The 25,022-nt window shown below is 50.7% G+C and overlaps 1 protein-coding gene across 5 annotated transcripts in view; it reads right to left on the bottom strand.

The window, feature by feature from the left end:
- Otof (otoferlin) overlaps window positions 1–25,022 on the bottom strand; it is a 96,601-nt gene that overhangs the window by 37,547 nt on the left and 34,032 nt on the right. For all 5 annotated transcript variants that reach the window (XM_087554898.1, XM_087554899.1, XM_087554900.1 and 2 more), the window contains exons 3-6: window positions 21,651–21,739; window positions 15,377–15,476; window positions 13,747–13,928; window positions 652–725 (exon numbers count right to left, since the gene is read on the bottom strand). In XM_087554898.1, the coding sequence (XP_087411024.1) occupies window positions 652–725; window positions 13,747–13,928; window positions 15,377–15,476; window positions 21,651–21,739 (445 nt within the window). The remainder of the gene's footprint in view (window positions 1–651; window positions 726–13,746; window positions 13,929–15,376; window positions 15,477–21,650; window positions 21,740–25,022) is intronic.

Raw genomic sequence — 25,022 nt, 5'->3', positions numbered from 1 at the left:
ACACCCCTGTATGTGAGTCCCGTGGGATGAGATCGTGATTTGGAAAAGCCATCCGGACACGGTAGGTTTGGGTTTCAGCAAACCTCCTCCATCTAAGAAGAGTGCAGCCAAAACTGGCTGGGGAAGAGAACGTTCTAGGGCCACATAGGAGAGCCCCGATGCTGGGTGCATATATCTCCCCACTCCACCCCACGCATCCCCTTATCGTTCATCTGTCCTCTTGCCTCCTCTTAAGGGCTGTCAGATGCCCTTCCAGCCTCTTCTCTTGGGAGGGACTCCCCGTCACCAGGCCCAGTGGTCTTTCTTTGAGATGGGTCTGCTGCAGCCACCAGGCACAGCACAGCATGCTTTCTTGGTACTATCTTTTTTTTAATTAAAACAAACAAACAAAAAAAAAAAACCAAAACAAACCAAACAAAAACCTCTGGGCTCATGTGAAGTTAAATACTCAATGAAGGGGGAAGGAGCCCGTCTATCTGGCAGAGGCTCAATGACCTATGCGTCCCTCCCCTAACCTCCAGACCAGCCAATGGCAGTCCAAGCCCTGCCCGAGTGGCTGTGGGAGTGTCCAGTGTGGGCGGGGCTTAAATGATGGTGACAGTTCAAAGAAGTGGTTGCTGCAGCTCTGATGGGCAGGACCACATTCCCTACCTTGTCTTTGGGGCTCCTCTTTGTGGGACCGAGTCTTGCCGAGTTTCATGGCCGAGAATACACTCCTTCCCGCTCTGTAAAAGGGAGACCCCCACAGTGAGGTGGGGACAGGGATAGATGCACATAGGAAAAGCACAAACATACAATAGGCAGTCCCTGAGGGACTCGGAGAAAAAGGAGATGGGGCCCCCTGCCCTCGTTCACTTTTCCCAAGATACAATACAAATTAGGGGCCATGAGCCCCAAAGGACATAGGACACTTCCTCCCAGGCACCAGCTCCCCAGGAAAGTGGCCTGTGAGCTTCTCGCCTACGCCCTATCTTCTCAGAGCTGAGATCTGCAAGGTCCCTCGGCTTTCTTCCCCCCAATGCACCCCCACGAGAGCTAACAGGAAAAGAGCCCAGATGCCCAGAGACAACATCAGAACAGATACATAGGTCCAGGGACTCAGAGGGACAGACTGAGGCTGAGGCTGAGGTGGGAGCCATGGATAGCAGCTATTCAGGTCTCAGGTGGCTTTGAGCCTGCCTTACTCTAGTCTCTGTGACAGGAGAGTCTCCTGAGTCCCCAGTGAAAAGGGTCTTTCTTTTTCTTAGCCTGGTTGCCCCTCTGTCTATGCCTTCCTACGGCAGACCACCATCTCTTGCCTAGCCCCTAACTCTTCCTCTGGTGTGGTGTGCCCGTGTGCCCAGGCAAAAGGTCTTGCAGCCAATGGGGCTGAGGGAAGGGGGTAGGGGTCCTTACAGCCCTTCAGTGATGTCCCTGCAGCCGATCCTGAGGTCCCCAAAGCCAGGAAAGACCAGGAGTAGGATTCGTGTGGGGAAGTGCAGTATTCCATTACCCCATTAATATTGTATAAGAGGGACATCTGACTCCCTTGCTTCCCATTCTCCTCCTCCTGGGTGTGGCTGCCATACTGCTGGTTCCTGTGGGGGTGGTTCCAGGCCCATTCCTCACCTGCTTCTGGATGTGGGTCAGCCTCTGTTTGCAGAGGCTTGGGCATGGCATCGAAGACGCCCAGACCCTTGCTCTGCAAGCTGTACAGTGTGAGGTTGGAGAAAACCTTTCTGTCCTTGTGATGGCTGGGAAACCTCAAGCCCCTCTACTTGGGCTTGGGAGATCAGTGTTATTCCTCAAACCTGGTTCTATCTTTAACCCTGATATGAGATACGTCTGTATCCTGTGCTGGATGGGTGGACAGGGACTACTCTTGACGTATCCCGTCAGTTCATAGATATTTTCATGATCTCCTAGGCACAGGTCAAAGAGGCTGGCGACCCTGATTTTCCTGTTTCCCCTTGTATTATAGATTTTAAAAATGAAGAAAGGGAAGGAAGAGACTCTATAAAGAAAGCTAATGTCTTTAGAATTATTATTACTTGTCTCAAGTATCTTCTTTGTTGTTCTCTCAACGGGTAATCTTTTTTTTTTTTTAAGTGTGGTGTGCATCTGTGTGTGCACGTCCACACTCCTGTCGATACTCAGGTGTGCACGCACATGTGGAGGCCAGAGGTTGACAACGGATGTCTTTCTCAGTTGCTCTCCTCTTTGTTTACCGAGATGGCGTCTCTCGCTGAACCTAGAGCTCAGTGACCAGGCTAGTCTAGTTGGTCATCTTGCTCAGTGCACTCCCTGTCTCCTCCTCTGGAGTCCTGGGATTATAGATGGGCTGCCATGTGTGACAAGCGTATTAGCCAGTGGGCTATGGCCCCAAGCCCCTCACCTGCGGAACCATTTCTGTGGTTTTAACGATTGACTCGGACCACAAAATGCCTATGAGGATGAAGTCATCTCAAAGGTGTTTTCTGAGATCCGGGCCTAGACTGTGTGGGACGTTAGTTGACTTTTAACTTTTGATTCCATTTAAAGCATTTACATTTTAAAAATTACATTTATTTAGCATTTGCTTATTAATTTATTTAGTGAGAGTGTGAGGACACGCATGCCATGGCTCAGGGGACAACTTTTGGGTGTCAGCTTTCTTCTTCCACCATGAGGGTCCTGGAGATGGAACTAAGATTCTCAGCATTGGTGGTGGGTGCCTTTACCTCTTGAACCACCCTCACACCTCTTTTTGAGACAGGGACACACACACACACACACACACACACACACACACACAAAGACATAGACACACACACAGACATACATACACAGATACACAGAGACATACATACACAGACACAGACACAGACACAGACATACACACATGTATGCATGCATGCACGCATGCGCACACACACAGAGGCATGCAGACACACACACAACACACACACACTCTCACACACTCTCACACACACTCTCTCACACACTCACACACACATTCACACACAGTCTCTCTCTCTCTCTCTCTCTCTCACACACACACACACACACACAGACACACACACACACACACACACACACACACACACACACACGTCTTTATTCACCCAGTGAAGAATTAAATCTGAGAAAGTAGAAAGTCAACTTAGCATCCTATAGTAAGTGGAGCACGTGAGGCTGAAGGTTCATGTCTGAGGGCCTGCAGGAGTTCCACTGTCCTGGCCACCACTGCCTCCATGGTCAGGACCTCTCTGAGCTTGATGAATTCATTGTGACCAAAAGGAAGACTAGGAAAAGGGCAGCAGGGGAATGGCAGCTGTGGCAGTGGCTTGGGGGCCAGTGCCATTTGCAGAATGGGTTGCCATTTACACAGAGCCCTCATTCATAAAAACGGGCTGTTTGGAGGCAGGAAAGGGGTCATCCTGCCTAGCTTTGCCTGAAGTATCCCAGGGGCTTTCCCCCGAGCCAGTGGCTTAAAGGGCAGGGTACCAGCTGCACTCAGACTCCTGCAGCAGTCCTAGGCTCAGGTTCACATGGGCACTCACACTGTCTCCACAGCTGTGCCACCTACCCTGTCACAGCCTTGGGATTTTTTTCTTCCCGGGCTTACTGTCCTATGGGTTCTGTTATGGAAGACACAAGACTCTCAATGTTTGCCTTTGCATAAGCTGCTCTTGGCTATTCCTAAAGTCCTAGTCATGATTTTGTGTAAATCAACTCATACAGGTCCAGGGCATAGCCATGGACCTGCTCACCCCTGGCGGAAGGGTTCTGAGACAGCGGATCTGAGTGCTATGTGGGTCAGAAGAGGCCCTGCATGGAGAGGCTGGCAGTGTCTGGGGCTGGAATTGGGGCTGCTGCCAGAAGCCCAGAAGAACTGTGTGGCTTTCTAAAGCTGGTCCCATATAGGGAGCTAAGTTCAACACCTGCAGTCCTCTTGGCCAGTTATAAGCCTTTAATTAAAATGCCACTTTATTCTTTGGTACGAACATTTTGGGGAGTGAAAATAGAGACTTTTAATGACCATACTTAAACCCAGCCACTTCGACTGTACCTTGAAAAAAATTCAAAGGAGAAAAACTTCCTCCTAAGACTGTGTCATGCGACCACTATAGCCAACACACTTGCAGGCAACACCGCGTGCCTGGGGATGCCTCAAAATGGCGTCTGTTTGGTGACTAGTGCTGATGTGTGCAGTGATGGACACTATCTGACTATCTGTTTCCACAGCCCTTAGTCCAGGCTCCATGCCTGCGGTACCTTCTATGCTGGAGGAGGCAGAGAGGGATGCCATTGCTGTTGCTGCCCTTCATGATTTCTCAGTCGATGCATCGGGAATTCCCTATTGACTTTTCAACTGTGCTAGTCCCTGGAAAGCACTCCAGGCAAAGGGTAAAGGGCAAAGGGCAAAGGGCAAAGGGTAAAGGGAAAGGACAATTTTAAAACTAGTTTAACCAGGGCGCTTTAAAGATTGTCAACTTATACTGGAGACAGATTTTTTTTAAATTAACTTGTGATTTCAGTTTCTATTCTAAGACTTTTAATTCTGCATCCCTTCTAATGGGGTTCCACAACCACAGAAGGTAGGGTGGAATGAGAAGCAGGCACAGAAACAAGCCAGCAGTGAGCTCTGTGAAGAGAAACCTTCAGCCAAGTACATCCGTACTCATGGGCACAGAATGCTCGGGAGGTATGAGCGTGAGTGCTTTTCTCTAAGGGACTTTTTCTAAGTGATACGCCATTCTACAAATGACCCTGGCATTTGGGCCATAGCCACACCAGCAATTGCTGGAGCTGACTGACACCTGCTTTATAAAAAACCAACCACAACAAAGGGCTGCTGAGCTGGCACAGCGGGAAAAGGGCTTGCTGCCAAGCCTGATGACCCGAGTTCAATCCCTGGGACCCACATGGTGGAAGGAGAGAACTGAGGACCACAAGGTGCCCTCTGATTTCCATAAGTTACCCTCTGATTGATTTCCATATGAATGCCATGGCACCTATGCACATATGTGCGCGCGCACACACACACACACACACACACACACACACACACACACACACAAAACGAACAAATGAACAAACAAAGGTAATGAAACAAAACCAAAACATCCCCAACAAAAACCTCGCACACATAAAAATACAAACAAACAAACAAACAAACCCTGACAACTAGGCATGTAGGGGAGATAAAGAAATAAACTCCCATTGACTTCCAGTGCCTGGATCACCATGGTCAGAATGATATAGCTAGACTGAGAGTTCTCTCGAGAAAAGACTTTGAAATTAGTGTGTTCACTGTAATGTCTTCCTTTATGCACCGAACAATTCCCTCATCTTGTTCCATGGCTTGCTTTAGAAGTCTGTCACAGCTCCACAGCTCACACAGGGCTCTAGGATGGAGGCCGCATATTCATCCTGACCTGGGGGCATGCACCGAGGGAAACCCAGCAGCCTGGCTGCTTCACTGATTTGCTCTATGAATTATTCTGGAAGCCATGGCCTAGAAGGCGTGGGTGCAAACCAACTAGAGATGGAGCCACTCGCTGTCCAGCCAGGGCTTCTACTCCACAAGCACTTTAGACTGGAAACATCAAGGCTCACTGCTCAGGTCTCAGGTGATCGGGATTCGTGAACTCTGCGTGAGAGGCAGGGTCTACATTGTTTCTTTGCGTTGTTGACGCAGTCAGATTTTCTAATCTAAGGGTGCACTTTCGGCTGCCTCAACTGGGCTCATTGCTTTCATTTTCCATGCCTCAGGCACGTCATTTCTTTTTTCTTCCTTCTCTTCTTTCCTCTGTCCTTCCCTCTTCTCTGTGTGCACCCATGGGAGTCAGAGGACATGGTTGACCAGTTGGCTTTCTTTCCCCTCCAGGTGGGGTTCAGGGATCCAACTCAGGGCATCCAGCTTGACTCCAACTTGCTTGTTGAGCTGTCTCATTAGCTCTTTTACTATATTTTTAAAAACAGGTTCAACCAGGTTGGTTTCTAACTCAATATGAAGCTGAGGCTTGCCTTGAACTCCTGATCTTCCTGCTTCTGTCTCCTGAGTGCTTGGGTATGGATTGATGCCACCTGTCCCCGCGGTTACAGGTAACTGTATAATTTTAAGTGTGTTTGAAACTGTGTTGATTTTCAGTCTGTTTTGAATAGCTTTCTGCATGGGTGAAGGACTGGCTGACTTAAATTTTATTTTTGTGTGTGTATGTATGTATGTATGTATGTATGTATATATACATACATTTATTAACTTATTCTTTATTACTTAAAAATAATTAAATTTTATTTTATATGCATTTGTGTTTTGCCTGTGTGTGTGTCTGTGTGTGTGTGTCTGTGTGTGTGTGTCTGTGTGTGTGTCTGTGTGTGTGTGTCTGTGTGTGTGTCTGTGTGTGTGTCTGTGTGTGTGTCTGTGTCTGTGTCTGTAGTGTGTGTGTGTGTGTGTCTGTATGTGTGTGTGTCTGTGCTGTGTGTGTCTGTAGTGTGTGTGTGTCTGTGTGTGTGTGTCTGTGTCTGTGTGTGTCTGTGTCTGTGTGTGTGTGTCTCTGTGTGTGTGTGTCTCTGCATGAGAGTGTTGGAGCTCCTGGAACTGGAGTTGCAACAGTTTTGCGTTGCATGTGGGTACTGGGAATTGAACCTGGGTCCTCAGGAAGAGCAGCAAGTGCTCTTGACCCCTGAGCTATCTCTCCAGGCCCTAATTTATATTTTTAGAGCTGGGGAATCAATCCTGGGGCCTCACACATGCAAGGCTCTACATCTAAGTTACATCCCTGCCCCAGACTGAACCTTTATAGAGGGACCACACCATCTCCATCTGGCCTACTTGGACATGTGTTTTTCCTGTACCAGAGGGGCTGTGAGACCCTCAGGCGTTCCTCCCAACCTCTGAGAGCCTGGGAATCTGGCCCCTCCTTTCCTCCTGGCTGCCAGTTCTTTGGCAAAGCTTCGTCAAGCACTAACATGAGAATAGATTTACCATCGCCCCCTGGGGGGATGCCTGTTCTTTTCTGGGTCGAATCTTACTTTTTCTCTGCCTGTCTTACATCTATTTCCTTTGATCTCCCTGCAGCACAAGTATAAACCAACCATCTTGGCTACATGGTTGCCATGATGTGCAAGTTCTTCTCACAGTGTTCTTTCCTCAGGCTGAAAGAGTTTCGATTTGCTTAATCACATCTTAGAGATTCCATTCCCAGTTCCCGGACACATTAAATTAATATTACATCCTAGCTGACTTAATCTCATTTGGTAATGGGACAGCAAGAAACAAGATGGAGTAGGGCCAGGGAGGTCGCATGTCCTGCGGACCCGCCACTGGCCTGCCTTGTGAGGCCAGTCTACCCCAGTTTCATTCACAGGGATCAAGCCAGTCTGACAGACTGGGAGCTGGAAGGGCCTTGAGGCCTGGTAATCTCAGAGAGAACTGAGGGAGAGAAGATAGGCAACTGCCTCCTAGGTAAGCCTTTGACATCTAAGTGGCCACAGAGAAACCTGGAGCCATGAGCCTTCTCACTAAGAAAGGTCCCCAGATCAGTGTCCCTACCATCTCTTACCCACAGTGGGACTCAGATTCCAGGCTCTCTTTCTCTCTCAGCCCTGCCACACACTGTACTCTTCTTAGAAGCTGGCAAAACGCTCTGTCTCTCCCTGTGGCACTCTCCACACACAGCGCGTTGCTTCTGTGACCCTGTGGTCATGGTTATAACTTGTGCAAGTATTTCAAGCATGGCTAGAACTCGGTATGATTTGGGCAACACAGGGATGAGGCTCCAAGTTCCCCAGGGTCTTAACATATGCAGACAACGTCCATCAGATCAGCTCAGACTACCACAGACACAACTGTAAATTATTTTTTTTAAAGCATTGGGGCCACAGTTTTAAGCAAATCTCTTTATATCTCTGGAGCTCAGTTTCTAAAGACGGAAAATAGACTACATCTCTGGGTTTTCGGCATGGGTTTTGAGGCCAGTTAGGTAGTTTTAACTTCCTGGGTCCATTGCAAACTCTGGGTAGGAAGTTATATTTCTTGTCTTTGCCTAGCTGGACCTTGTTCTCTGGAAGTGACACCTGCCACAACACACAAAGGTCAGAGTTCCCTTGTACTGTGATCAGCTGGAGACCTAACTACTGTAATTTCTGTGACACTCGAGTCTCCAGATCATAGTGTGGCTTTGAGGAGCCTACAAGCCCATCACCTCAGGCCAATCTTGCTAGGCCCTAGTGACCAGATAGCACTATGCCTCCTTCCCCTAGAATGTCCTTTGGGGGAATGGAGATGGTGAGGTTCCCAGAGAGTGCTAATCTCTACTCAGTTCTTTGTACTTCCTGTCTTGGTCACACCATGCAACCATGTGCCTAGGGATTGTCTCCCCACTCTTTAGCTATATTCACCCTCATAGGGAAGCTTAAGGGCCTGACCTATAGGTACAGTGGAGTAGAGAAGGAACAAGACACTAGAAGAAGGGAGTATCACTCCTACGGACCCAGAGGGGAAAGAAGAGATCCAGCCACTTCCCCAGCTCTCACCACCCCTCCAGTTCTCTTCTCCCATAGTCTGGTGCAAAGACCCCCCTTCACCCTGCATGTCCTCTGCTGCTCCACCAGGACAGCCCCTCCTAGGCCCTCTCAGAGAGCCTGTTCCCTCCCTCTGGAGCCCCGTGGCAGGTTGCCGACACCACTGCCCTTGGCCTGGCCTGGGACACCTACTTGTGCTCGCCATCTCTGCCTCCCTTGGTCTTCTCTTTGCCTTTGCTGAGTAGGGGGAGAAATGAGGAGACAAGGGGATGCAAGTGAGAGTGGGGTCAGAGACCTCACCTTGGCCCCTGGCCCTGCTGACCCCATGTTCCTCCCCAGGGGTTTCTCTAACCCACAGATTCCTTACTTCTCAAGACTAAGCCTTTGGTGTAGGCATGTCATGGCCCCAGGTCCTCCCAGTCTCCTCTTATCCCAGGAGAAGGCCTGATTCCAGAGATGTAGGGTCCCCCACATTTCTTCCTCCCTCACTTCCTCCCTTGGGCCCCTCCAAGGGTTTGTTGTGTCCATGCTCCAGGGACACAGTGGGGAGAACCTATTTGAGAGACGGGGACCGGGGTGCTACAAGATGGGGCATTCAGCCACTGAGAAGAAAGTTGGCAAAGGCAAGAGGGGATGAGCTGTACCCAAGCCACCATTCAGGGCTCAGAGGTACAGGAGAGCTATACTCCCATCTTCCCTTAGAGAAGTTTCCAGAAACTGGAATGTTTGTCCAAAGCCTCCACAGGGCTGAGTCAATGGGCATGAAGAAAAGGAATAATCTTCATGATTCTCTGCTCACACTCTCTCCTGGCTCAGACCTGGCCTAGGGGAGGCCATGGAGAGCTCAGGCCTCCTGAAAGCCTCTATATAGTCACCGTCCAAGTCTAGATTTGCCTGGCTAGCCTTTGTGTTAGGCAAGTGAGTTAGTCTGTGATTCAGAGAGCCCCACAATTGCCAGGTTTCTGGCTGCCCAGATCAGCCAAGACCGCTGAGCAGAGAGGGAAGGGGGACTTAGGTCTGGGACTGAGCATCTCTAGTCTCTAAGGATTGTACCAGCAGTGAGGGTGAATTCTGCTACAGCCCAGCCCAACTAGGGCCACTGTTGGGGACCCCCAAGGGCTTTTGGGGTTTGCCCAAACGAAGCTAGGGTTTCGGTAAGCTATTAGGGAACTAAAACTCCACTCGTGTTTTCTGGTCTCCACTCTCATGTTTGTCTGAGGAGAGTTCCTTTTCTTTCTGACTACACAATCCAGGTTTGAGGGGTTCATTTCTGCTTTTGTTTTTTTTAAAGACTTCTGTGACCCTGGGAACTATGTCAGTCTCTGCAATGGACTACAGAAGAGACATGTGTGGCCTGGAGTTGGCAAGGAACTGGCATACTGAACATTAACTGGGAACCGTCTGTCTGTCTGCCTCCCTCTCCTCTTCCCCTTCCCTCGAGCTTTGCTCTAAACTCAGAGGTGTCATGTCTTTCCGTGTGTGCCCTCTCCCTCTCTCCATGCTTCAGGTCTGAAGGCATCCACCCTCTGAGAGGGGAAATGGAGCAGGGAAGGGGCTGTTTTATGAGGAATACCTCATGATTTTGCCGCATTCACCCTTACTGCTGGTACAATCCTTAGAGACTAGAGATGCTCAGACCTTTGGCTGACCACCGTGGTCAGCCTGTCATCCCGTGAAGCGGCCATCTTTCTCATCACCTGCTCCTTATGGGAGGTCATGGGGGCTCAGGCTGCCCAGTCACTGGGCTGGCAAACAGTGACCTCATCTTTTGCCTGCATTGCCACAGAACATCCTGGGAAGCCCCAGATACGCCTAGATTTCTTCCTAGTGCTCGCAGTGTACTTTTGGTGCCTCCTGCCTGTTGTGTGAATCCAGCCCCTCAGCCAGCATCCTCTTCTGAGTACCACTTTCAGCCTCACGGAACAATTCCTCTTCCTTAGCTCCTTCCTCATCACTCCCTGATAAAAGCATCCACGGACAGGAGGAGGAAAGTGGACCATCCTCCTGGGAATGCTAAGGCCCGCTGAGACCCAGGCACGTCTCAGCACTAGGGTTGAGCACGTCTCACTTGGGTTACGAAGCCTTGGGCTGAGGGTGGGAGCCCCAACCTCAGGTAGGAGAGAAGTACCCTGAGAACCGTTTTACTCCTAAACTCCTGCACGACTGTGACTCTGGTTCCCCTGGCTTCTTGGCAGCCATGGCAGCACAGGGCTCCGTCCTGGTGAAGGGAGGCAGGTGCATATATTGCACCGTGTACACACGGATGCAGACCTCTTAATGCATATATGCACCTCTCTCCCAGAGCCCCCACAATGCACACATGGCCAGCTAATCTCTGTTTGAGATACCAAAAGGGGCTTCCTGGATCCTACAGGTTTCTACTGGAGTGGAAGGATGCCCACAGGCAGGACAAGAAAAATGGCCCTGGTCACAACCTATCCCTAAGAAAACGATATAGTAATTACCTAGACATCAGAGGGGACACCAGAGGGGCCCAGGAAGCCGAAGGTGTTGGGGGCTGTGGAAGCTTATAAGGCTAGGGAGGTCGGGAAGATGAGATGGAAAGAGAGCCTCAGAGGACAAAGGGTCTCTGGGAAAACAAAAGGCTGTGTTGATTAGCCACACAATTGGAGCTGAAGGCTCCTTTGTGAGATGTGACTCCCAGCCAGGGAGGCTGCTGTCCAGAGGCAGGGAACTCCCTGACACCTAGCAGAGAATGCATGTGTAGGCAAATGCATGCAGACGTACAAGTGCATGTGTGCATGCGTACACGAGTGCATGTGCATGAGTGCATGTGTATGAGTGCGTGTGTGCATGTGTGCGTGTGTGTGTGTGTGTGTGTGTGTGTGTGTGTGTGTGTGTGGAGAGAGAGAGAGAGAGAGAGACAGACAGACAGACAGACAGACAGACAGACAGACGGATTCCTGTTCTTGCCCAGGACAGCTGAACCTCTGGTGGGCATCACTGGAAAAGCCCTTAGCATAGGTAAAGATGAGAGTGGATTGGGAACAATGCCTGCACCAGAAGTGCAGGTGAGTGCTCAGAGGAGAAACAGGTGGGGTCAGGGTAACATGGAGTCTGAAGAGACAACACTGGCTGAGAACCTCCCTACAGTGGGTATCACTCACGTATAGTAAGTACCTCACCTCTTCCTAACTCTCTTGTGGGCACGGGTGAGCCACCTTACAGTCGGGGAGATGTGTCTCCCAACATCAGAGCTGAAACTTGGGTGCTACTCTCTCCACCCTGCTGTGCTGCCTCTGGATGGCGTCTCCCCTACTTGGGGTTATTTTGTTAAGAGCGGGCAGAGACAAAGGGCCCCTGGATGACGGCAGAGACTTGAGAAGTGAGCAGAGAAACTCGCATGGTGCGTGATGGACCAGGGGAGATTAAACCATGTGAGCAGAGGAGACCTGATGACTACAAGGCTAGGTCCAGGGGAAAGGAGGAGGAGGTAGCATCCATCTGCAAAGTGATGCCAGGCCTAGACTGGCAGCTCCAGGAGGCAGCTGTGGAAGAAACGTGACCTCATATGCTGCTTTGTCCAGACGGTGGTACCTGCTGAGATCTAGGCGTGCTTATTCAATTCCAAGTCCCTAAGATGAAACCTTCCCCCTACTCTTTCTTCTGGCCTGGGAGAGGTCCAGGGAGGTGGGGAGAGGAGAGAACACCATACATGCACGAGTGTCTCTTAGCTCTACCTGCCTGGACCAGAACTCTCTAAGAAGAGAGGGGATCTAAGAAGTAACCTTTGTATCTTTCTTGTTTTATCTGAACTACAGCATGCTATCCTGCCTCCACTGGCTCTTTACTGAGGATAGCCTCCCCCCCCCCGCCCCCCAGAGGAAGCTGTTTTCATGGCTGTCCCGGGCCAGAGCGGAGGAGAGTCAGCATGTCTACTTTCTAAATTCATTTATTCTTGCTATTGACTCCCAGCTGATGAGGGCAGAGTTGGGGTGGACCAGATGGACCTAGCTTTTCTGATTCAGACCTGATTCCTTTCTCAACAGTGGGGCTAGGGGGCTGCTTCTCAGACATCACCCTGAGCCAGCCCCACACAGTTCTTCTTCATTTGTGTGGGCAGATGGTGGCAGGTGGTGGCCATTGTGTTATAGACTACCTAGTCTCTTTTTTTTCCTCTTAGCATTTCTAGACCTATTTCTGATGTTTGGCACCATCCAGGATGAAGAACCTGTTCTCACCAGCCTTTGCATGTGCAACACTTGTCTCTTCATGTAAAACCTTCAATAGCCCCTTGGGTCATCAACAGGTTGGTGGTTGGAGCAGGGAGTGAGGTGATGGCTTCCATTTTGCAGGTTAGTAGCTAGGCCGAGAGAAGTTATGTGACCTTCTGACACTGAGGTTTGGGCTTATACTAAAGGACCTGGTACTCATGTGGCAGGCACATGGCTGTCCCGAAGTGTATAATCTTGGGTATTCATTTACACTCGTGTTTGGGAGCTAGGCTGGTGATGGGGGGGGTGGATCCTGTTTGACAAAATTATTGCAATTCTAGCTCACTAATGGGGAGCTTGTGCGAACATTGCTGGGGCCAAGGAAACCTGTGAAGGAACCTGGAGGGGGAAGCTTGCAATGACACAAGGGACCCTTATTCTCAAAACACACTCAGACCTCTAAGCTTGGGAGATCTCTGGCTTCAGTTCTGGCCCCTGAGCTACGAGTAACCCTGGCAAAAAAAGAAAGTATTATGTGTGGGGAGGTGAGGCCTAGTCGAAGCCCTCTGTCATCGGTAAGGGGCAGGGCACTCGTAAGACACAGAAGAGCCTAACAAAATTTCCACAACAGAGCAGTGGCCGGATCTGAGAAGGACTGTTAGCCTAACTCTGGAAACAATAGGCCTCTGGCTTAGGGTTCTTTTCACTGGGCCAAGGTAGAGGTCAGACTGCCTGGGCCTGGATGATACTGTTGGGTCTTAGAACAGAGAAACCAAGGCCTCCTTGTTTCCTTTTTCCATTTCTCTGATGAGGGCAGGAGATCCAGTTTCCCCCTTATATTAGAACTCTCTTTCTCAGACCTTTTCTTTCCTCAGGGCTGTAGCAAGCCTGGCCTCTCCTTCTGACTAGAGCCTCTGGGTTGGGAGCCAGGTGAAAAATGCTATTTCCAACCCTTAAATAACAGCTCAGGCCTGCACTCTGAGCACAGCCAGGCCTGGAGGCCTTCCAGGGCATGGGCTCCAGGCACCAACTTCCCAGGCCTTTTGAGGGCAGTGGGTAGAAGAGGGGGCTAGCCTGTTACCTTCGAAAGCTCTTCTCGCCGGGTGTCCGGGTGCTGGGTCGGGAGCCAGGTAGCAGACCATCTGTCTCCTGGCTGTCTTTCTCTTCCTCCTGAAGGGATTCATCTCCCAGAAAGTCTCCATCATCCCAAGGGCCTACTGTGCCATCTGCGGCTTGATACCGGACCTCCATGCTTAGGCTGGTCTGAAGGGAGGGGACAGTGAGCAGCTGGGCCGGCAATAGCAGTCCCCTGGTGGCATCTGGGAGGTACTTTTGCTTCCTGTGAAGACTAGGTGAGGACCTTTCTCATCTGAGTTTGCAGATGAGAAAATAAGGCTAAGGAAGATGGGTGTCAGCTGGTTGGTTCAACAAGACCCCTGATTCTGTTGTACCCGGCTCTCCTCTTCCCAGGGACCCTAAGTCAAGAGGCTGCCCTAGATCTCTAGTCTCCAGCCTGCGTGTGAGATCTCTGGATCCTCCACATATATAATTGATAGAGTCATTTGGTGTCCCCAGAGACTAGGCCATCTCTTCATCCTTAGAACCTGGGCTGTGTACAGAGAAGGGGGCTTCTCTGGCAAAGTGACCCAGTTAGCTGAGCATGTCTTCTCACAGAAGACCCAGCCCTGGGCTTCCTACAACCCTGTACAGTTGGCACGTCTTCAACTCTTCTGATGCTTTAGCTGATAGCCTAGAGAGGGGAGTCTTGGGGAGTTGCCTTGGCTTTCCCTCTGGAGGAAGTGAAGTGCAGATGTTAAACAGCACCCAGGTGGAGGGATCATGTCTAGAACGCACAGCACTACTCTGCATGGGGTAAAATTAAGGTAGATGATCAAAGCTCTTCGTACACCATTGAGCACTCACTTTTTTCATATGCCCTTTGACCCCTTAGAACAAGCCTATGAGGCCCATATACTTTTGCTCACTTTGCAGATGCCATATAGGTCTAACCAAGAATCCTATCCAAGGGTCAGGCTCTTGGCCACCATGGTAGCTGTCTGTGAGTGCCCACAGAGGAGCTGGAGGGCTACGAGGAGACATGTGTGCCCATGCTGACTTGAGCAGAAATGGACAAACGGAGCAGAAACATTTTCTGATCCTGATCCAATAAAAGTTACTGCCTTGGAAGGGCTGGCAAAGGTCAAGGTAGCCATTGGATGATAGGAGGCCCCTCCGGTCCACTCCTGAGCTGGATCCGAATGGAGACACACATCAGCGAAGGGGAGATGGCACCCTCCGAACCTCACTTGACACCATCACTGTGAGAAAAGCTGAGTGGCCACTTGGGACAGACCCAGCCAGACTATAGGCTTCATACCAGACAGCTCCCTTGTTACTCATAGAACATTCTGCAGACCAGTGGTTCTCAACTTGTGGGCCGTGACCCCTGGGGAGGGTTTCAAATGGCCCTTTCCCACGGGTTGCTAAGACCATAGGAAGATACTTACACTACAATTCATAAAAGTAGCAACAATACAGTTGTGAAGTAGCAATGGGAATAGTTTTATGACTGGAGATCCCAACATAAGGAACTGTATTGGAGGGTCACAGCATCGGAAGGTTGAGAGCCATTGCTCTAGAGCCTCTGTGGGAGATGCAGCAGGCCCCTAGGTGACTGGATGATGGAGTCCGGGACTGTCTGACACACCTACCTTGATGATAGCATTGTTGTCATCGATCAGCGTGTCAGACACCTCTACCCGATTCTCCTCCACCACCTTCTGCAGCACCATGCGGAAGGTCCCGATTAGTCTGTGAACGGCAGAAAGGGTGTTTCCAGAGTGAGAGCGAGGCTGATATCGGTGTCTAGCTGGCAAAGAGACGGAGGTAAATGTGAAAACCCTAGCCTGGTACAGGAGATGGTAGGCCAGGCACCTGAGGTTATGAGAGTACCTGATCCCTTACAAGTGCAGATGGAGGCTTATGTGTGGTCCGTTCCCCTGGAAAACTCTGAAGAAGAAAGCATTCTAAGTGGTGTCCACAGATAGAGATGGGGAACTCAGCTCTGGGACTGCCTCTGGTCCCCTGCAGTAAGGAAGCTTCCAGAGGCCATAACGGAAGGTGGTGGGAAGGCATTGAGGCTTCTGATGATGATGGCGGGGCAGCAGTATCGGCGTGTGTGTGTGTGTGTGTGTGTGTGTGTGTGTGTGTGTATGTGTGTGTGTATGTATGTATGTATGTATGTATGTATGTATGTATGTATGTATTTATGTATGTATGTATGTATGTGTGTTGGAGGCTGAACTCTGGATCATGCTGGGCAAGTGAGTGCTTTGCCATTGAGCCCAGCCCAGCCTAGACCTCTGCTATACAAGCACTCCTTTGCTTTCCTTCCTGACTGGAGTAGAAGCCTCTACCACCACCACCACCACCACCACCACCACCACCACCACCACCACCACCACCACCATCACTACCACCACCATCACCACCACCACCATCACTACCACCACCACCACCACCATCACCACCGCCACCACCACCACCACCACCACCACCACCACCACCACCACCACCACCACACTCCCACCCACCTCACATTTGCTGTGCATAAGCTCCTGTGACCACAGAAACCCCCTAATTCAGTTGCATAGCAGGGACAAGCACAGGGTTGCTCCAGAGACAGTCTTCACACCAGAAACCCAGACTAGATCTTTCATGGGTGGCATCTGCCCAGGGAAACTCACCTACACTCTCTCGTCCTAGTTTTCTTCTAAGCTAAGCTAATGATTTCATTTTCACTTTATGAATGGCATGCTTGTCCCCAACACACGTGCCCTCCACCTGATGCTTCTATTGTTATGTGTGGTCCTTCACAGAGCAGCTTGTGTATTCCCCATCTAGACCCCATGTGGAGCTCCCCCAACCCCCAACACACACACCAGGGTCCTCAATGTCTGAGCAGCGGTGGGTGCCGGATATTTACTGGCCTGGATCCCTTCTCACTCTGAGACTGGAAGGCTGTTGCCTGGAAGGCATCTGAGTGCTCAGAGAGATGCCCTCTTCCTGTAGTGCATCCTCCTGGACCCACGGAGAACACACGCCTTTTCCACAGAAGTGAAAAGGGAGCTCAAGGAATAGACAGTATGTGAGACTTGGTAGCAGTCTGGGGGACGCTTGAAGTTTGTAGAGGAAGATGGGGGCAAGAAAGGGGACAGGGATGCAACTAATTAATGACAAATATGAGTGAGATGAACTGCCAGATAAATACTGACATGGACCTGTTTATTACTTATTAATATACTGAGGGGCATCATTGGTTTTTTTTATTTGTTTTTAAATTCTGGGGCTAGGAAGATAGTTTAGTGAGATGTTTGTCTCATGAATATGAGGACCCGAGTTTAGATCCCTAGCATCTATTTTCTGTCTGTCTGTCTGTCTGTCTCTCCTCCCTACTAAGGTCAGGAGCAGTGGTGCTTGTCTCTAATTCCAGCATGGAGAGGTGGAGATAAATGAGCCCCAGAGCTCATCACTGGCCAGGCAGTCAGCCATCAGTGAGCCCCGGGTTCAGTGAGAAACCCAGTCTCAAGAAACCAGGAGGACAGAAATAGAGGGAGACGCCCAATGTTGACGTCTTGCCTACACCCGTGTAACATGAGCACACGTGTGCACACGTGGGGAGGAAGGAGTCGGAGAGAGAGGAAGAAGAAGCATACATTTGTCTACACGTGGGCACACATGCACATGAATATCTATGTTCCCCCTCCACAGTCCTCCCAGCCGTGTCAGCTGTGTCAGGAGCACACAGTGGAAGAGCGGCCATGAGAGATGACTGTGAAGTGCTTGCCTCCCAAGCTCACGGCCTCATTGAGTCACATACTTCCCTGAGGGCTAACTGTCCACCGTGCTAAATTGGAGCTTTGAGATTCTTCCTAGAGAAGCTCCGTAGAAGCTCCCAGTCCCATCTTGGCTTCTCCTCACCTCGCAGATGCACATGGAGCGGGGCACTGAGTACTGCGCTGGGGTCCAGGAGATCTCAAGCCATTGCTGGGGAGTTTCTGTTCTATCTTTATGAAGAGAAGGGGTGGGACTCCGAGTTGATGACATCACAACTGTCAGCAGTGGGCATGAGGGAACGCATTCACTGGCGTTGTGAGGGCTTTGGTTCATCAGTGGCATTAATGGGGTCTTGGAGACGCCCCAACTCCTCACAGACCCTCTGTCACTGCTGATTTGCAGCATTTACCAGTTTCCACAAGGCAAACAGGCATAGCCCAATTTTAATATTCTAATGGTGTAGTCCCTAGAGGAATCAGCCGAGTCTGCAAGCTGCACCTTCAGGCTGGAAGTGGTGGTGGGAGGGCCCTGGGTATATGCACTTCCAAGCACAGGTGGGTGGTGCTGCTACTGTCACTTGGGACACTCAGAGAATCTGTCCTACCCTGAGCTTTTGCTGACAGGCTCTTTTGTTCTCAATCTGAGATGCCCAAGAATAGCAGAAGGAGGTGCTGCAATGTTACAAAACACTCCCCAGGGGGCAGGAGGGAGCCATTCCCCTGCAGTTGCTCAGAGAGCCTCTGGTGTCTTCTACATCTCTTTTCCCTTACAGTCTGAGATCCTAGACTCGGGAGGGGCTTGGGAGGAGAGCTTGGAGAGTGTGAATTTGAGAAAGGACCCCCCTTTACCCTTTACCAGGCTTTCAAGCTTCTTCCAGACACGAGGGAGACTGGCACCACCAGTATTAATACTGCAATCCATTTTGGCTGCTAGACCACACACCACTGCCTGCAACACGCAACAAACTGCTCTCCTGGCCAATCCCCCATTCCTTACTCCTGGGCTAAGCTTTGTGGACATGTGACCTGTCATTCCCTAAGGGAGGAGGCATAGACAGTGGAGGAGTTCTGCTCTGGAGTCAGATGTGGCCTCACCTAGCAGTCCCTCAGGGGGTCTCCACCCCCCCTCCCGGGTAGCTATGTGGGGGTAACTGGTTCTGCAACCCCTGCAAGTCTTATGGTTTTTTTTTCTTCTCTCAAAGATTCTGGTGGGGTTGGGGATTTAGCTCAGCGGTAGAGTGCTTGCCTAGGAAGCGCAAGGCCCTGGGTTTGGTCCCCAGCTCAAAAAAAAAAAAAAAAAAAAAAGATTCTGGTGCCACCCATCCCCCTGGATGCTGGTGTGGGGATCCAGCTCTGTATCGCTGCTGCCCTCTGCCTCACTGTCTCTTCTAACCATTGTGCGTAGCCTGCATTTAGAGGGCTCAGCCAGGGCTGGTCCTCTCTGAAGGAAGGGCTCTAGCAACAGATCCAGGCTGTCCCTGATCCTTAAAGCTATTAAAATAATGGGGGTGGTGGTGGTGGTGTGTGTGCATGCACGCGCATCTGACTAACAACTCCCCTTTCCTCAAATAATAAACATGAATAAATAAAAGATCATAAGTCATAAGACAATAACTTTTGAAACAGACGGTTGATATCTCAGTAAAGATTGTTCGGAACCCACTATCTATCTAGGCCTTGTTCCCCAGGCTGACCACAAGTCCCTTATGTGGTCCTAGAAACACACCCATTAGGAGGGCATCCCTCATGGAGGACCCACAGAGGATTCTGGGAGAAGCCAGAATTGTCAGGTAGGTGGGCAGTGGGGAGGAGGCCTCAGGTGCAGACGGGCTCACAGCCTGGCCACAGCAGAGCGGCAACTGGGCACCAGAATCCTGTCAATAATTTATCGTCTTCCCCTGGGAGCTGGTGTCAAGTGCCCCGGGCACAGTCCGGCTGCCACTGTGCTCCTGGCTTCTGAATTATTTAGGGCATCTGGCATTCTTGGTGGAGGGAGCCATTGCACTTTAAAGTCCTGGTAAGGCTCCATGGGATACATACAATCTCATCCTGATATGTTTTCAGGGAAGTCTCAGGTTTCTTGGAGGAAGCCCTGGTTCTAGGTGGCCAAGCACACTTGGGGACCTTTGGTCCCTGGCCAGGACCTTTCCTCCCTTGTCCCACATCTCTACCTCCTGGCAGCCCCTAACACCACTGGACAGAACCAGGTAGGCCTCTTCTCTAACTCCAAGGGTAGGAAGCCCTGAGCCCCCACCTAACTCCAAGCGCCTTATTCTGAGGTGGGCCTTTACATCCTAGTCTTGCCCAGTAGTGGCTTGAATGATCTTTACGTCATCCTTCTCCAGGCCTGCTTTCTCTTGGGTTGGGGAAGGGAGGGCACAGTAAGGAGACAGGTCACACTTTCTCTCTCTTCCCTCTGTTTTGCATTTAGGAAGACCTAAAATGAACTTTAATGTGTGGTAGATTCACTGTGTGGTTATCCATTGCTCCCTAAAACTTCTAAGTCTTTCAATTTGTCTGCAGCAGAAGTCCTGATGGGCCCAGGCTCTCTGCACTTCGGTGTCTGCTCTGGCAGCCTCCTTTGTAGCAACTCAGCGACCTCTTCAGTTTCTTCCGGAGCATTCGTGTGATATGACAGCTACAGAGGGTTAGAAGAGGAGGTAGAGGACATACGTCCTATCCCAGCTCTCCTAGAGTCTGTCTCTGGCCTCTGTGCCCTAACCAGACTTTCTGTGGTCCTGCCAGCAGGCCTGAAACCTGCTCTATAAGGTTTATCTATTTGGCTCACCTCAGGCATTGGGCACTCAGTCCATCCTGAGACAGCACGGATGTCTGAGAGTTCTCGCTCTTCCACCTGTCTGCTTTCCTAGTAACACAGCCAGGTCCTCGTGTGCCTCTCCTCTTCCCATGACAAACAACTTCTTGAGGACAGAGACTTGCCTTGATCCCCGTTTTAGCAACGGTCATGACTAACACAGAGAGTGAGGAGATGGGCAGGGCAATGGATGAGCGAACAGGGTGGACAGGTGGAATGGATGGATGGGTTCAATGGATGAATGGATGAATGGATAGGGAGAGTTTATGAGTAGGTAGGATGCGTGAATGGGATGGGATGGGATGGGTGGATGAATGAAAGTGGATGAAGAGATGAACGGGCAGGTTGGTGAGTAGCTAAACGACCCTACGACTTCCTCTTGAGGCTTGCATCTACTTGCCATGAGGGTTAGGTCCGCTCTCCATGTCTACCCTCCCTCCCCACTGCTGAGTCCTACCAAGCCGCCATTGAGCTAGCACTGTCACATCTTTTTTCACACCTTGCAGTTCAGCCATGATCTCCTACACGTTACATACTACATGTTAACATAAGATCGATGAATTCTTGAGCCCGAGGCAGTGTGTCTCACTTTGCTTATGTTTAGCCACCATTCCAGCACCTTCTAATGTGTGTCACCCACAGAGAATGGGGCTACTTCAACCACTCAGCTTGTAGGATAAGACTCGTGTGGTGAACGTCATTCCCAGAAGGGACGCTCCACGAGGGTAGGCATCTCTCTCTTTAGTACCTAGTTCAGTTCATGACATATGGTTTGCGTAGCATAACTGTTCGTTGAGTGAATGAATGAATGGATCTATCTCATTTAATTCCCATAGCTGTTTTGAGACAAACTCTTATCTTTTCCACATGTGAGTACAGTGAACTCAGAAGGGTTATGTAACCTGCTCAGGCTCGCACCCTAAGTCATCGGACCAAGTGTCTGAGACCATGTCTGCTTCCTACACCATAGCACTGAATGGCCTCTGTAAAACGTCATCCTCAGGGACACAGGCTATAACAGCTCTCTGACTTTTAACTTCTCTGGTGGACTACCATCTTCCAGTATGAGTGAGGAAGAATCAAAAAGAGCAAAATGGAGTTTTATGGGGAGAGAATTGATGGGTGCACAGGAGGGTGAGGTGCTCTTGGTTGGCAATGGCTGGAAGGACCAGGGTACTTAGAAGACCCCAGAAAGGAGCATAAAGGAGAGCAAAGACCAGCTTAAGGCCTCTTAGGCCTTTAAAGATGGCCCTGGAGTACAGGGTTTCTGTTTTAAGCCTACAAAGAGAAGGTGTCCAAGAATCAGGCTGGACCCCCAGCAGGCCCCACACTTACTTGTTGCTGAAGACTTTGCTGTAGTTGAAAATCTGAATCTCCAACACTTCATTCCTGTCGATGCTGCTAGCCACTGGCCACCGGAATGTCTGGGGAGAGAGAGGGACAGCTGTGGCCTTATGGGCAAATAGCAGGCAGTTGGGGCCTCCTAACAGCCAGGGTGACCCCTTCCATGGGATCCCCAGGGACAAAGCAGCCACACTCTCACTCAGTTGCCATAGCTGCCTTGTGTGGTGGATATTCTCACCCACTCCTCTTCCAAAGACGGTGCTAGAGAGGTTTGTCAGGCTGCCAAGGTCACAGGGTAAGGGGGGGGGCCCTAAGCCTAAGAAGGACTTCTGACTGCCAGCCATGTGCTCCTTCCACTGCCTCCTAGCTCCTGTGAGAGCAGAGGAGGGTGGTGTGGCCAGGGTGTGGCTGGGCTCCAGTACACACAGACCACCGGTGGTTCCAGGATGAGTTGACTGGAGCCCTGGCTTTGCGGCTCTCGTGAGTCATTTGCATCTGTCCAGGCTCTGCCCTGGTCACCCTCCATCGTGACGGTGTGAACAGTGGGGACTCATGGGGCAGCTCTCTCGTGTTATAAGGGTCAGACCTACTGTCTGTGCCCAACTTACTGTTTCTCTGCTCACACCCCTGGAGACGTCTCTAAGTCGATAATAAGGATGGCTTAGAAATTCAGTGGGTCCTTTCCTAATGGCCAAAGAGTGGCAGCTAGAACCCAGTGCAGATCATAAAGGGATTTGTTCTCTAGGGAAAGCCAATGACGGGCAGAGCCCAGCACCTTCTTAGGGATTCCCCAGGCTCTGTCATTCCAGTCCTTGCCTAGCCTTCCTCCTTTTAGGAACAACAAAAACAACTGGGGAAGAAAAAAAAAGAAAGAAAGAATTTCATCTTGTGTACATTTGTCATATTCCCTACAGAAATAGCTTATAGCCATCACCCTCAAGAACATACAGGTTCCTAGGGACACCTGCCTGCCAGTAAGTAGATGGCCTGTTTTGCTCCCTGGTCTTTGCTCCTGACCCCCAGAGACCCTGCCTTCTGAGCAGGGAGCAGCCTGGCCTGCTTCTGTTGGTAAATATGGAATTTATTATCTGTGGGCCAAACTGGGCAAAGCCACTAAGAAGATGCTCACTCAAAAGGCTGCCAGCCAGGGAGGCTGTAGGGCTGACACTCCAGTAACAGGAGACAGGGTGAGTTAGAGCCAGGGCTCCAGGATGGGATGCTACCATGACATAGGCCGCTCAGGTCTCTTGAAGATCTCATGATATAACATAATCGAGGAAGCCCGCATTTGTAGATGCCTCCCCACCACCCCTCCCCAGACCCCTGTATGCTGACGGCATCCGTAGCAGGTCAGAACTTGTTTCACAACAAGGGCAAGCCGCATCCATTGCAGAGACCACACCCCCATGCCCTGTTAAGCTGGAGGGATGGGACCCACGCTCACTCCAGGTCTGGTGCATGAAGCATGAAGCATGTGGCGTGTGACGGGGAGTCATGGAGTTGTGGGGAGCAGGCCTGGGTAAGAGTGGGGTTGAGGTCGTGTCCAAACCCTGGGAATCTCTACCAGAGTCTGCAGGAGTAGGATCGTGTCCTAGGATCGTGTCTGTGTCCGGATCTTCCCCGCCCCTGCTCCCTGCATGTCCTGGCTCACATAGACCAGTGCCTCCACCTTGGCCCCACAGGAAGAGGTCACAGGTAGCCAGGTTAAACTTTCTTCCCCCTTATAAGGTCATGTCCAGCAGCACCTGGAATTCCTCCTTATGCAAATGAGGCATCCTAGGACCCTGGCCCAGCCCAGTGATGTACACTCACCCCGAAAGCCTCTACCTACTCCCTAAAGGTTTAAATAGCCTTTGTTACTCCCAATTAAATGAGCTGATCAATAAAGCCTGCCTCCCGAGACACGAGACACATCTGTTTCTCTTTGTGCTAACCCATTGTGGCCTGCGGTCTCCATCACCACCAGTGGCACGCCCCACTTCCCTCTCAGGCCACCTGTCTGATCACGGGGCGATCATACCATTATGGGAAAGGGAACAACCAGGACAGAGGAAAGGGTCAGAGAAAACTGGTGTGGGCTGGAATCTGTATCCTTCTGGGATTTGCTTTGTTTGCCATCCCAGGCTGTCCCAGAACTTGAACATCCCCCACCTCCTAAGTGCTGGGTTTCAGGCTTGCACCATCCCATCTGTTTTATTCGGTGCTGGGGATTGAACTCCCTGTCGTGCATGCTGGGTGAGCACCTTACTGACTGAGCCACACCTGCAATCTGGCTGGACTTTGGCTTAGCAGAGTGACCAGCAGGCACCAAGAGCTGCCTATCTATTGAGAGATGATCCCAGGGGCTTTGACAGACCAGGCGGAATGCAGTGACTTCAGTCTGAAAAGTGTCCTATGTTCCCTACCCATTCCAGACCAGGAATAACAGTGATAATAATGACGATCGCTGTTTACAGAGAACTTTACGTTATGTAGCAGGCTGAAGTCTTTTCCCACGTTAATTTATTTAGTCTTTCCAACAGACCAGGAAGCCGGTATCTGCCTGGTTTCATGGGTAGAGGAGCCACGGCTCTGAGAAGTGGGGCTCAGAGAAGTGAGGAATTCTGCTGGTGGCTGAGTGGACACTGCTGAACAGAGGCTTCTGAGAGCTGGCCCTGTAAGCCTACCTGCCGTTCCAGCTGGCCTTCCTTCTCCCACACTGGGGACTTTAAGGTTGGGGCTTACAGGGCCGTCCTGGCTGCTCAGCGGGGAAACTGTGAGGGCTAGTTAGCTTTATGTCAACTTGACCCAAGCTAGAGTCATCAAAGAGGAGGAAACTATAAGATGGGGCTGTAGGCAGGCCTGTGGGGCATCTTCTTAATCAGTGATCAATGGAGGAAGGTGCAGCCCATTGTGTTGGTCCTGAGTTCTATAAGAAAGCAGGCTAAGCAAGCCATGGGGAGCAAGCCAGGAAGCAGCACCCCTCCATGGCCTCTGCATCAGCTCCTGCCTCCAGGTTCCTGCCCTGTTTGCCTTCTTGTCCCAACATCCTTCAGTGATGACCAGTGATGTAAAAGCAGAAGCCAAATAAATCCTCTACTCCCCGAGTTGCTTTAGCCACAGTGTTTCATCACAGCAACAGCGACCCTGATGTGAGCATGAGACAGAGAGAGGCTGGAGGTTGGTGGGGCTCCTGGAAGCCTCAGGACCTGTTTCAGCACAGCTTTGGCTCCTGTTGTCTGAGGCCTGCAGCGCTCAGCTCAACTTGGCTCCACAGAGCATGTCGTTTTCTCAATGGAGTTACTTAGACAAGACTACAGGGAGGTAAAGGTAAAGGTAAAATGATTCATTCATTAGCCAGGGGCCCAGGAAGAGTATGGAGGG

Source organism: Rattus norvegicus, chromosome 6 (genome assembly GCF_021556685.1).
Source record: "Rattus norvegicus strain SHRSP/BbbUtx chromosome 6, alternate assembly SHRSP_T2T, whole genome shotgun sequence".
NCBI classification, from domain to species: Eukaryota; Metazoa; Chordata; class Mammalia; order Rodentia; family Muridae; genus Rattus; species Rattus norvegicus.
The sequence above is the reverse complement of the archived record's forward strand: the minus strand, read 5'-3'. Positions and strand labels throughout refer to the sequence as shown.